Source organism: Megascapheus bottae, chromosome 8, assembly GCF_031878675.1.
Source record: "Megascapheus bottae isolate mThoBot1 chromosome 8, mThoBot2.hap1, whole genome shotgun sequence".
In the NCBI taxonomy this organism is placed as follows: Eukaryota; Metazoa; Chordata; class Mammalia; order Rodentia; family Geomyidae; genus Megascapheus; species Megascapheus bottae.
The window spans coordinates 12,042,850-12,055,718 of record NC_143516.1 but is presented as its reverse complement, the minus strand read 5'-3'; the positions used below and the strand labels follow the sequence as shown (position 1 = coordinate 12,055,718).

Below are 12,869 nucleotides of genomic sequence, written 5' to 3'. Positions count from 1 at the left end.
GGCTGACTCCATCAAGCACAGGGCAGTTTAGAAATGGAAAATGAGTTCAATTTCAATTGCCATCTGCTGAACACAAATGTCCATTGAGATTTATTCAATATTATACTTTTAAAAAGCATGTGTCCAGTGTCCTCAATTTGTTTTTTTGTTTTTTTTTTTAAACTGGGGCTTGAACTCAAGGCCTAGGTGCTGTCCCTGCGCTTCTTTTGCTCAAGGCTAACACATTGACCACTTCAGCCACAGCTATACTTTTTGTGGTTTCTGAGTTGTTTATTGGAGGTAAGAGCCTCATGGACTTTCCTGCCAGGTCTGTTTCAAACTGATCCTCAGATCTCAGCTTCCTGAGTAGCTAGTATTATAGGTGTAAGTTATCGGTGCCCAGGTATATTTGATTTTTTTTTTATTGTTTTTGCAATGCTGAGGATAGAGCACAGAGCCTCAAAAATACTAAGGAAGTGCTCTTAGCTCTGAGCAATTCCTTTCTATGTATGTTTTAATGTAAATAATCGTAGTTATAAATATTGAATTGATATTTGTAAGTTCTCATGTACATACATGTTCTAGGTAGGTATTATATATATATGGATAAATTGTACACTTATTAAGCAACTTTCCATGCCCCTACCCACCCATACTTTTTTTTTTTTCCCTGTATTTTCCTTTAGATATTTGGAGACTGCAGCTCTAGTATGTGAGTGAATAGAAGTAGTTGAAAGAGAAGGGTTGTAAAGGTCCATCCTGCCTTTCTTTTCTTTTTTTAAGTCCTAGGGCTTTAACTGGGCCCTGGGCGCTTATCCTTGAGCAATTTTGTTCAGGGCTAGAGCTCTACAGCTTGAGCCTCAGCTCTACTTCTGACTTCTTTGTGGGTACTTGAGTGGTGAGAGTCCCATTGACTTTTTGTCTGGACTGGTTTCACACTGGGCTTCTCAGATCTCAGCACCCTGAGTAGCTAGGATTATAGGTGTAAGTCTGCCTTCTATGAAGCCCTTCATTCTTCAGTAGTGGCTTAGTGTGAACTAGGACACACCAGGGCCTGGCAGCGCATGCGTGATCACCACAGCCACAGAAGGCCAAGGAAGAATGACATATAGGCTCTGGCAAGTTCTGGGAGGTTTTGGAGAGGGGAACGGAAGGTATGAAGTCAGTCCTCCTTCTACCATCTGCTGCGTGGGCATGTCGCCCCCAGACCTCCAACCATCACCTCAGTTCATGGGTCCCTTGAGTATGTGCTTTTAGTTGTTAGATGTTAAACATTTTTCCTTAACTGTATTCCAGTTCAACCCATCTGCAGAGGCGCTGGGAATTACACTTTAGAGAAAATATTTGACAGCGATGGTATTTATTTAGTGAATTTCTTCTCAATGACAGGCTAGGCTGGGAGGATACAGCTCGAACCAACAGTGACATTGCACAAATCCAACCTGGCAGAACAAGGGGAACAGAATTAAAAGTCTTTTATGTGCGTGTAGCAATTTCAGCTGAAAGGTTGCTAAAAAAGTGTTTATTGGGGCTGGGAGTTTGGCCTAATGGTAAGAGTGCTTGCCTAGTATGCATGAAGACCCAGGTTTGATTCCTGGGTACCACATACGTAGAAAAAAGCCAGAAATGGTGTTGTGGCTCAAGTGGTAGAGCTCTAGCCTTGAGAAAAACCCAAGGACAATGCTCAGACCCTGAGCCTAAGCCCAGGACTGGCAAAAAAAAAGTGTTTATTGCCTCATCATCTTTAAGGTAGCTAACTAAGAGGGAAACACAAGCTGGGGGCTTGCTGGTATCTCAAGCCAATAATCCTAGCTACTCATAAGGCTGAGATCTGAGGATCATGGTTTGAAGCCAGCTCTGGCAGGAAAGTCCATGAGACTCTTAGCTCCAGTGAAGCAGCAAAAGGCCAGAAGTGAAGCTGTGGCTTAAGTGGCAGAGTGCTAACCTGACAGATAACACACACACACACACACACAAATACAAATGGAACACAATGTAAAGTCGATCAGTAAATCATCTAGGTTTCATTGCATGATCGTAATTTCTTTGAATGGATTTGGCTTGGGGCATATATGTTTATTTAATCTCTCATTCCAGAGCAGGGAACAATGTAAACCTATTATATAACTCATATTACATAAAATATATCATGTTTGTACTTAAAAGTATAAAAAGAACCCATAAACAAGCCATGGGCTTATTTCCTTTTCCCTCTCAGTTCTAAGGAGTTTGACCAATACATTTGGAATTTCCTGTGGGGTTCTTGCTGTCTTTGTAGATAGATACATAAAACAGCAGAACTGCGCATTCATTTGCATTCATTTGCAAAGTATCCATTACACTTCAAGATATTCCGAGCCTTCTGTGACATCTGTGGAAAGGAGAGAACAGAAAATAAAGGGAAGACACACATACCTTCTGTTTTCATACTGTTGTCCTTTCAGTATTCGAGTTTTCCAGCAATGGAAGTGTATTGGGATAAATCTTAGAAACAGTGGTAAATTGCTTACTGAGGGAACACTGCAGTTTTCCTTTCTTCTTTGAGTACTGTAACGGTTTACCTCTGTTAGATGTTTGGTCAAAGTACCTCGTCCCTGTATTGTTATGCTGGCTATAGCTGTGTATGTGTGCCAAATGTATACTATTACTGTAGGATGGCTCCATGTTCAGCTTGCAGGGAGTGGACCTGGGTAGTGGGCCTTAGATTTAATGACATCAAATACCTTAGATGGTCATAACATTGCTGTCATGATCCCACCTTTGTTTCTCTTTTTTTTAGTGCTGGTGGTGGGGCCTGAACTTAGTGTCTTAGGCTCTTGCTTAGTTTTTTCATTCAAGGCTGGTTCTCCACCATTTGAACCAGACCTCCTCCCAGCTTTTGGCTGGTTAATTTCAAGAAAGTCTCTTAGATTTGTCTTCCTAGGCTGGCTTCAATCTATACTCTTCAGATCTCAGCCTCCTGAGAGGCTACTGGTATCTGGTGTCATGACGTAGTTTTGTAATTAAAAGAGGAGAGGATTTGAATCTACATGTATCTGTCTGTTGTATTGTTTCATTTTTTTAAGTAGAGATGAGGCAGATTTCTGCAGAACAATGTGACTGTTTTGCACAATCTACTTAATTGCACAATCTTTTAAAAAATCTTTTGTGGAAATAAGATTTTCTTCTGTCCAAAGGTTACACTGATATTGCTTTAGATGAGCGCATGAAAACCAGAAGTGAAAAATAAGAAAGAAACGAAACCAATTAGGCAAGTAATAAATTCTAAACCAAAGACTTCAACTACTTTGGAAGACAAAAAAAAAAATAGGTTTGGAAAATTCCTCTTTCTTACACTAAATATGGAAATGACTTAAGCAAGCTTATAGTTAAAGCTTATTTTAGGACATTATTTGAAGTTGTTTTCCCGTTCCTTCTTCCTTTCCTTCCTTCTTTCCCTCCCAGTTCTGGAGATTGGATTCAGGGCCCTACACTCTGACTTGGCATTTTCTACTCAAATGTAGCTCGTCGCCACTTGAGCCACAGCTTCACTTCTGGATTTGTACTGTTTCATTGGACATAAGAGTCTATGGACTTTCCTGCCCAGGCTGGCTTTGAATTGTGATGTTCAGATCTAGATGCTGTTGAAGCTTCTGCTGCATTCACCCAACTCCCTACATACTCATGCTGCAGATGCTTTTAGTGGGAGGAAATATTTTGTGCATAAGTCCATACCTACCTCAAAAAATATGCTGGGTGACAGTGATATAAAGGTTGTAAGATTATCTTGAAAGAGCATGGATTTTAGCCTAGTGGAAGAGTGCTTGCCTAGCATGCATGAAGACCCGGATTCGATTCCTTGGTACCACATGCATAGAGAAAAGCTGGAAATGTGCTGAGGCTCAAATGGTAGAGTTCTAGCATTGAGAAAATCCAAGGACAGTGCTCAGACCCTGAGCTCAAGCCCAGGACTGGCAAAAAAAAAAAAAAGAAAAAGAAAAAACATAAACTTGAAAAAAGAACTGATTCTTGAATCTGTGAGTACTTAATAGATACACTTGAGTTTGGGAAAGTTGATATCAACACTATTGTCAAGATTTCCTGCCTTCTCCTTTGTTATATTTTTCTTTAAGAGCTTGGAGGTTGAATGGATGAGGAGGAAAACAATCACAAAATAGTTCATTGGCTAGGTCTGGTTGGGCATAAAACCATTATTTTTTGTTTTGTTTTGTTTTTTGTTTTTGTTTTTGAGAATGTCAGACAAGGTCTGCCTCATTAAAGCACGTGTTTGTTTATTTTATTTATTTATTGCCTTTCCTGGTGTTTTAAATCATCAAAGCATCTGCAAGTGGTAATTAGAAGGACTCTGCACATCTGGAAAGTGATTTGGGACAGCGTAAAGGCAGCTGGGCCACCATACTCTAAATTATTACCTGCAGAATGCCTCATGAGGAATGGCCCAGGTGCCATACTGAAGGTGTCCTGAGTAGCTAGGATTATAGATATGACCCACTGACCCCCACTCTCAGTTCCTCTTCTCTTCTTGTCTGTCTCCTCTCGCCTCTCCTCTCCTCTTCCCTCCCCTCCCCTTCTTTCTTTTCCTTCCTTTCTTCCTTCCTTCCTCCCACTCTCCCTCCCTCCTTCCCTCCCTCCTTTGATCCCTTCTTCACTTTCTCCCTCCTTCCCTCCTTTCCCCCCTCCCTCCCTCAGTACCTACCTACCTACCTTCTTTCTTTTTGCCAGACTTGAGGCTGGGATTCAGAGCACTTGGTGCCACACCTCCATATCTAGTTTTCTGGTGATTCATTGGTGATAAGAGTCTCGTGAACTTTCCTGTTTGGGTTGGCTTCCAACCTTAATTCTCAGATCTTAGCCTCCTGAAGTAGCTAGGATTACAGGTGCAAGCCACCAGCACCTGGCTTTCCTATGATGTTGGAGCTGGATCAACACTGAAGGAGGTGGGTTTATTTTGTTGTAGGGTGGGTGATATGGGTGGCATGCAGGGAGACCTGATCAGATGTGTTTAGGAAGATCTTTGTGGTAGTGGCATCTAGGACAGATTGGGCAGAGACAGGCACACACCAGTTGGGAGGTTAGAAGTGTTTATGTGACAGCCTGTGAGCACATGTGGTTGTCCCAAGACAAGTCAGGGCAGCCTCAAGATCCTAACTTGATTATCATGCTGTATCCCCAGAATTCCACGTAAGATGTTCCGGTTTGCCTCTATCTCTCTCAAGAGCTTCTGAGCCTTCTCTGGGGGCAGCAGGGGAAGAGCTGGCAGGGGGATTGCCCTGCTCACTGCCTCAGGGGTCTGCAGCTGACTCAGTTCCATTGTGAATCCCTAATAGAAACTTGGTAGTAAACCTCTGGAAGGCCAGGGTGTGCTCAGCCTCCTCTGCTGTGTCAAGTCTGCCTCAGAGAGAGAGAGGATGAGAATGACTTGACTGGACATGCTCAGAGATCCCCTGCCTCACGAGTCCTACCTTCCCCCAGCTTGGGAGGAAGTCCTGGGAGGCACTTCCCTTGAAGGCAGAAGCCACTGAGAAAGGAGGAAGAAATGCTGTTTCAGTTTCTCTTGTAGTTCCCAAAGTCAAGGAATGCAGACATGATCTTCTTGACCAGGACTGAGGTTCTGAATGTTACTTCTTTCTTTCTTTCTTTCTTTCTTTCTTTCTTTCTTTCTTTCTTTCTTTCTTTCTTTCTTTCTCTTTATTCCTTTCTCTCTTTCTCTCTCTCTCTCTCTCTCTTTCTTTCTTTCTTTCTTTCTTTCTTTCTTTCTTTCTTTCTTTCTTTCTTTCTTTCTCCAATTTAGCAGAAAGGTATCTAACTCACGATTCCACTTGCAAGGTTACGTGTGAGGATGTTCACAGAAGGGGTGATGATTTAGAAAATGTGGATACCACTTTTTTTTTTTAATATGTGTGCCATTACTGAAGCTTGAACTCAGGGCCTGTATTGTAGCTTAGCTTTTCACTTTAAAGCTTGTGCTTTTCCACTTGAACCATACCTCCACTTGTGGTTTTTGCTCTCATATGTCTCAGCTGGCTTTGAACCATGATCCTCAGATCTCAGCCTCTTGAATTGCTGGGATTACAGGCATGAGCCACTGGTGTTTGGCTTGGATAAAACTTGTGCATTGTCTGAAAGTTGCATTCTTCCTGATTGATTTGGTAAAGCTGCTTTCTCTCCCCCCCCTTTCTCTTTTTCTTTTTATGGCAGTTCTGGGGCTTGAACTCAGGGCCTGAATACTGCCCTAAGGTTTTCTCCAGGCTAGAGCTCTAACACTTGAGCCACAGCACCACTTCTGGTTTTTTCTATGTATGTGATACCAAGGAATCAAACCTAGTCTTGGTGCATGCTAGGCAAGCACTCTACCACTAGGCCAAACCCCAGCCTCCAAGCCACTTTTTTTTGTTTTTTGTTTTTTAATGCCACCTGTTGGAAGATAAAGGGGGCAGAGGGAGGGGTGTCTGAGCGGATAAAGATAAAGGGGGCAGAGGGAGGGGTGTCTGAATGGAAGAAGTAGCAGAAGAGATGGGCAGCGCACACACATGCACGTGTTTCTGTCATCTCTGTGTGTTCAGACGTTAACTGAGGCTAAATCCTTTTAATCACTTGGGGAGAACAATGGTACAAACAGTCTCATAGTAAGTGCTGTAAGCTAAATAAGGTTGCACGCGTGCAATGGGCCAGCCTGTCCCTGCGATTCACACGGGTGGGTCTGTCTGTGCCCAGTGCCCCACGGGTGCCGTCAGTATTTCTCTGCCACCTCCAGGTTGAGAAATGAGCACATGGCCATTTATTAGAGAGAGGCAGCAGTCCCGGGGCAGAAGCACAGAGCAACTGCATGGGCACTCACTTCTGTGAAGACAGGTGACATGTTTACTTATCATTTAGGTGAATTTGTAACATGTACTTTTGCCCTGGTACTTGGAATAATGAATGTATAATAAGCCTGTTGAATAATATGAATATTAATGATGACAGCCACACTAATGACTAATGACTAAGGATTTTCAACTTTCCGAGGGTTTCATGGAAAGACAAGCAGTGTGTTCCAGATGCAGTTTTTCCATGGGATTCCAGGCTCTCTCTCCCTCTCTCTTTCTCTCTCTCTTCCTCCCTCCCTCCCTCCCTCCCTCCCTCCCTCCCTCCCTCCTTCCCTTTCTCTCCCTCTCCTCTCCTGTGCTCACTTAAATTCAGGACCTAGGCCCTGTCCCTTAGTTTTTTTGCTTAAGGTTGGTACTCTGCCGCTCGAGCCATACCTCCCTTTCTGGCTCTTTGCTGGGTAATTGGAGATAAGAGTCTGATGGACTTTCCTGCCCAGGATGACTTTGAATGGAGATCCTCAGATCTCTGTCTCCTAAGTAGCTAGGATTATGGGTGAAAGCCACCAGCACCTGATGGGTTCTGGAAGGTATCACAGCCAGCGTCTCACTGAGCATCAGGGACACTGTCACAGCCCCTCTGCTTTCCTGGCTCCTCTCTTAGTCCTTCAAGGCAGGCAAAAAGTGAGGACTGGCAAATGTGGCTTTGGCCCTAGCTGGCCTAGTTAGATATCTAGCTTCCTTGCTTGTCAGCATGGGTGCTGGGTGCTGTCTCTGAGCTGCTGTGCCAAGGCACTGTGTGGAAAGGAACAGGTCTCAGTGCGTCCTTTGGATTAGACCTTGCAAGGAAAACAGCCTGGCCGTCGTACCAGCTGCATTGTGGGACTGGTTGATCAGATCACATGTGACCCATCGGGGTGGACTGGCCTAACCACTTCTGTGTTTCTCTTGTGTCTTTTTTTGCCTTCAGGACGGGTCACTGGGGAACATCGACGACCTGGCTCAGCAGTATGCTGATTATTACAACACCTGCTTCTCTGACGTCTGTGAGAGGATGGAGGAGCTGAGGAAGCGGCGTGTGTCACAGGATCTGGATGTGGTGAGTGGGTGGCGTTAGGTGCTGACCGATGCTGGCCCCGTGGTCCTCCTCCAGCTTCTGGTCCTTCTGCTGTCTGTCCCCAGCCATGGAGGCTGCTGCACCCTACCTTCACCACCCCCCAACACACACAAATCAGATTCCAAAAAGGAGCAGTCATGGTTTTCTGCAGGTATTCAGCTGAATGAATTTTGGATGGGGATAGTATGGCCAACTCTTTGCGGACATTTAAAAAGCTACATTTTAGCCAGATGCAGTGGCTCACACCTGTAATCTTAGCTACTCAGGAGGCTGAGATCTGAGGATCGAGGATCAAAGCCAGCCTGGCACTAAAGCCTGTGAGACTCTTATCTCCACTTAACCTCTAGAAAACCAGAAGCAGTGCTATGACTCAAGGGGTTGGGCAGTAGCCTTGAGCTGAAGAGCTCAGGGACAGCACCCAGGCCCAGAGTTCAAGCCCCATGACTGACAAAATAAAAAAACAAACTACATTTTAAAGCCAGGCATTCAGACATTCGGGAGACTCACACCTGTAATCCTAGATATTCAGAAGATTGAGAAGTTCAAAGTCAGTCTAGACAGAAAACTCCATGGGACTCTTATCTTTAGTTAACCCGCGAAAAGCTAGAACTCAGGCTGTGGCCCAAATGGTAAAAGGCCAGCCTTGAATACTATAACTTGGCACTAGAAACCATGACAGTTCAGGCTGCAGGATTGGTATGTGCATGTGCACGTGGGTGCACGTGCACACACACACATGCAAACACACACACACAAATACAAAACTGCATTTAATTTTTTTAACCTTAAGAGGAAAGGATGTTTTTACTGTTGGGCAGAGTGCACCACACTGACTCATATCCCAAAGGCAAATTGCCCTTTTCCACCGCTTTTCTTCTCTTCCGGTTTTGGCGAGGGGGGAAAAAGTTAAAGAAGCAAAACATCAGCCATAACCTCTGAGTTAAAACAATATGTACAAGAATTTCAGGTTTTCTCTGGACATTTTCAGTCTGCTTTGCATCTTCCTGAAGTTAAAAAATGACTTAATGTTGTTAAACACTTTATTTCCCTGTCACCGTGATCTCATTGTAGTCATCCTCTAATTCTCTCCCACTTGCTGATGTTGAAATTCATGTAGCTGCTTGGTGAGATGTTTATGTTTGTGAGTAGGGATGCCTTTAAACTTTGTGTGATAAATAGTGAATTAAATAGCTTAGGATCACTGTGCATTGGTCGTTTCTCATGTACATATGCCATAAAACTCCTGACTTGAACCTCACTGTTCTCGGTTTAAATTTGCTACATATTAGATTCATTTTAGTTCCATCCTTCCATCTTGTATCATTTCATGTTCCTGCCAGAAAACTTGCTAAGCAAGGGGAGAAGCAAAGAGTAAGCGCAAACCCTGCCCCCCCAGTAGGGCCTCATCCCAACAGATCCTTTGTACCCATCATTTATTGGGTGGTTATACAGAATAATGGCATCTTCTGGACTTCACATTTTATTTTATTACAATTGTATTTGAGACAGGGTTTCACTATGTGGCCTAGGCCAGCTTTGAAAGGTATGCACTGCAGTGCCCAGTTACTTATTTGCCTGTTTTGAATTTTTTCTGTAAATTGACTTAGGATGGGAGCTGTAGGAAACAAGAATTAAACAATTACTTTTTAATTAAGAATAGGTAATTCTTGTTTATGATCTTTCATGCTTTATAAAAGGCTTCCTTATCTAGAAAGTCCCCAACAAAATGTTGGGTATCCTTTATATATATGTATATATATAAAACTCACGTATATTCTTATATCTTTACACATATTCTATATCATATAAATGTATATGTATACTATATATATATAATACAAATATATATGTTTACATACTCATATAATATATACATGTGAACATTATGTATGAATATATATATTCATATACGAATAGTCCTTTATCTATATCTCTATTTCTATGTATAGATACCTATGTATGTCTATACATACATACATGTATGTATCTATATATAAACCTACATATATTTGTCTGTATATACTATATATCCATTTATCCATCTAGTCAGCGAGCATCATTGTTTCTACCCAAGAATGCACATAGAGTTCTCAAAGTGAACATGGTTTCTTCCTCCCCAAAGATGAACAAAGATTTCTTGAGCACATCATTTCTTGGGTCATAAGCAACATCACATCATGACTGCCTAGTATTAGTTTACCGAGTTAATGGTATGCAGGGCTGCCATTAGCGTAAACGAGAAGTGTTAGTTGGAGGCAGAGTGCCCTTGTTTCAGGAGCCTGATTCCTTGGCCCATGCAGACATGTGGACTTCCTCATTGTGAAGGGATTTGTTCTCCTATGACTCTGGCTTATGTGAGTGCAGTTGTTTCTCTCTGGGAAGGTAACCTATGTGTTATAGGACCCTTTGGTTCTGCTAAAATAATTAGGCGTCCCTACTGGGACATAGCTGATGAAAACAAACCTTTCAGTAATAATGCTATACAATAGTAATTCACATATTGCACTTAATTTTTAATTTAGATTTCTTTTTGCAGTATGGGGATCTCAGTGCCTGCCAGACAAATACTCTACCACTGAATGGCTGCTCGCTCCTGGGCGCCATGTGAACTGTATGGCCTGCCTGGATGGTTTTCACTTTATGAGAAAATGAGGGCTGAGAATTGGCTGATGATTGCTGATAACACAATTAGATACACGCCCCCAAATTGGATGGGGTTCCCATAATTGTCTCGTAGTATTCAGGAATCTTGAGAGGCAGCTCCTGGGTGGGAAAGGACGAGAGCTTATGGAGGATGGAGAGCCTCCTTGCTATTTAGACAGATGGGCCTAATTTAATGTGCTCTGTTCTGGAGCAGCAAAAGACAGTCTGGGGAGAAAAAAAACAAAAAATCAAAACTAATCCACTGTAGGAGCTTAATTAGTTCCCATTAAGGTGTAAGAACTTGGTGATGGGTAAAATTGATGGGAGCCATTTCCAACCAGGCTGGGAAGCCTGAATGTTCATTCTTTAAATTCAATCTGGTAAGAGAAGGAAGAGCCCAGATTAGTGCATTCAGATCATCTTTCTATAGAACTCCAGGCAAGTTATGGGTGGGGGATGGGGGAGAGGAGTGGGGATTTTAGAACCACTAGAGTTCAGGCTCTAGATCTTAGGCTCAGGAGTCTAGAAGGGATATTAGATGGGTTTAAGGTGATGTATCTTTTAGGCCATGCTAGCATCTTATTCAAAGTTCCCTTTCTCTGTTAGTGGTGGTTTCACCGTGGATGAAATTCCTGATGCAACCCATTTTACTGCAAGGCTGTAACTTTTTGTGTATGTGCCAGTAGTTGGGTTTGAACTCAGAGCCTGGGTGCTGTCCTTTAGCTTTATCCCTTGAAGCTGCCACTGTACCATTTGAGCCATAGCTCTACTTCTGACTTTTCATGGTTCTCTGGAAATAAAATTCTCTCTCTCTTTTATGCCTTGGCTGGCTCTGAGTTGTGTTCCTCAGATCTCAACCTCCTGAGTAGCTATAATTCACACATGCCTGGCTAATGGGCTAATGGTATAATTTCTAGTCCATAAAAACTAAAAACTTGTATTCCCTGTAATTGCATCTGAACTTTAGATGTATTTCTAGACTTTAAGCTCTGTCTTTAGACCAGTAGACAAATGGTTGGCATGCATAGCTGGTGGACCAGCCTTGATCTACAGAGCTGAAACTTTCTGTGTTTCTAAGCAGCCCAGGGGAAGTGGAATGCAAGACTTCCAGGGGCAATCCAAACAAAGCAGTGAGACAGTAAGAGTCAGCCTACCCTGTGGGGAGACGGAGATGATCTGGAAGGAGAATTGTAGTATGGTGAGTTTTATGTGATTAAAATGATGTTTGGAAGTCAGCTTGAAGCCAGGCATTGGTGGCTCACACCAGTAATCTTAGCTACTCAGGAGGCTGAGATCTGAAGATCATGGCTTGGCAAACGCATTAGACTCTTTATGTCCAGTAAACCACTAAAAAAACCAGCAATGAGGCATAGCTCAAGCTATAACGCCAGATATGAGTAAAAAAGCTAAGCAAAGAGCAGGAGCCCTGAGCTCAAGCTCTAGTATCTTAACCAAAACAAGCCCTAGGAGAATTTAGAGTACTAAATTGAACCGTGTTGAATTGGCTTAAGGCTTTGCTTCATGCTAAACATTTTTAGTGAATTTTGGAGACTTGAGGATGTAGTCTAAAGATCAAATAGATATTTAAATATTTGTGTTTTGCTAAGGCAAAAAAAAGTTTAAAAAATACATTATCCTTAAAAACTAATTGCAGATCAACTGCAAAACAAGCCTGAAAAATAAAAGATTTTGGTAATTATATTAGTAGTTAACTTCTAGACTTGATGTCAAGTTGTTTCTGGAGGATCTAGTCACCAGGATCCCACCCGAAACCAGTTCTTTCTAACGTGTCCTTGGAGCTGTTTCTGATGAAGGCAACAGAGAGCAGAACTGGGTCAAAATTCACTAGTGCAGCATGGCTCCTGGGACTCACACCTATAATCTTAGCTACTCAGGAGGCTGACATCTGAGGATCGCAGTTTGAAGCCAGCCTGGGCAGAAAAAGAAGCTAGAAGCTGTGGTAGAATATTAGTCATGAGCATTAAAAGCTCAGAGATAACACCTAGGCCCTGATTTCAAAGCCCCAAGAATGGCATTAAGCAAGCAATAAACAAATACTTAGCAGGACAAGCACAGATACAAGATGGGGATAGTTTTTCTTTAGTGCTTGATGGATCCTGAAGGAAGGGTATGTTTGGATGGCAGCTTTGGCCTTCCGTTAGAGATTGGGATATGAACGTCAGGGAAGTTGGCTCCTCTCTGAGCATCATGGGATCTTTTCACCATGAGATGCTGCAATCAGAAATGACAGCAGTGTTCCAAGTCCATAATGAACCTATCTTGAATGCTGCTAAGTTTGGCATCTGTCAAAGCAACACCGTGGC

General features: G+C 42.7%; 1 protein-coding gene across 1 annotated transcript in view; it reads left to right on the top strand.

Annotated features, from left to right (window-relative positions):
* Window positions 1-12,869, top strand: part of Sash1 (SAM and SH3 domain containing 1) — a 149,382-nt gene that overhangs the window by 27,337 nt on the left and 109,176 nt on the right. The window contains exon 2 of the mRNA XM_090337987.1: window positions 7,756-7,884. Within this exon, the coding sequence (XP_090194113.1) occupies window positions 7,756-7,884 (129 nt within the window). The remainder of the gene's footprint in view (window positions 1-7,755; window positions 7,885-12,869) is intronic.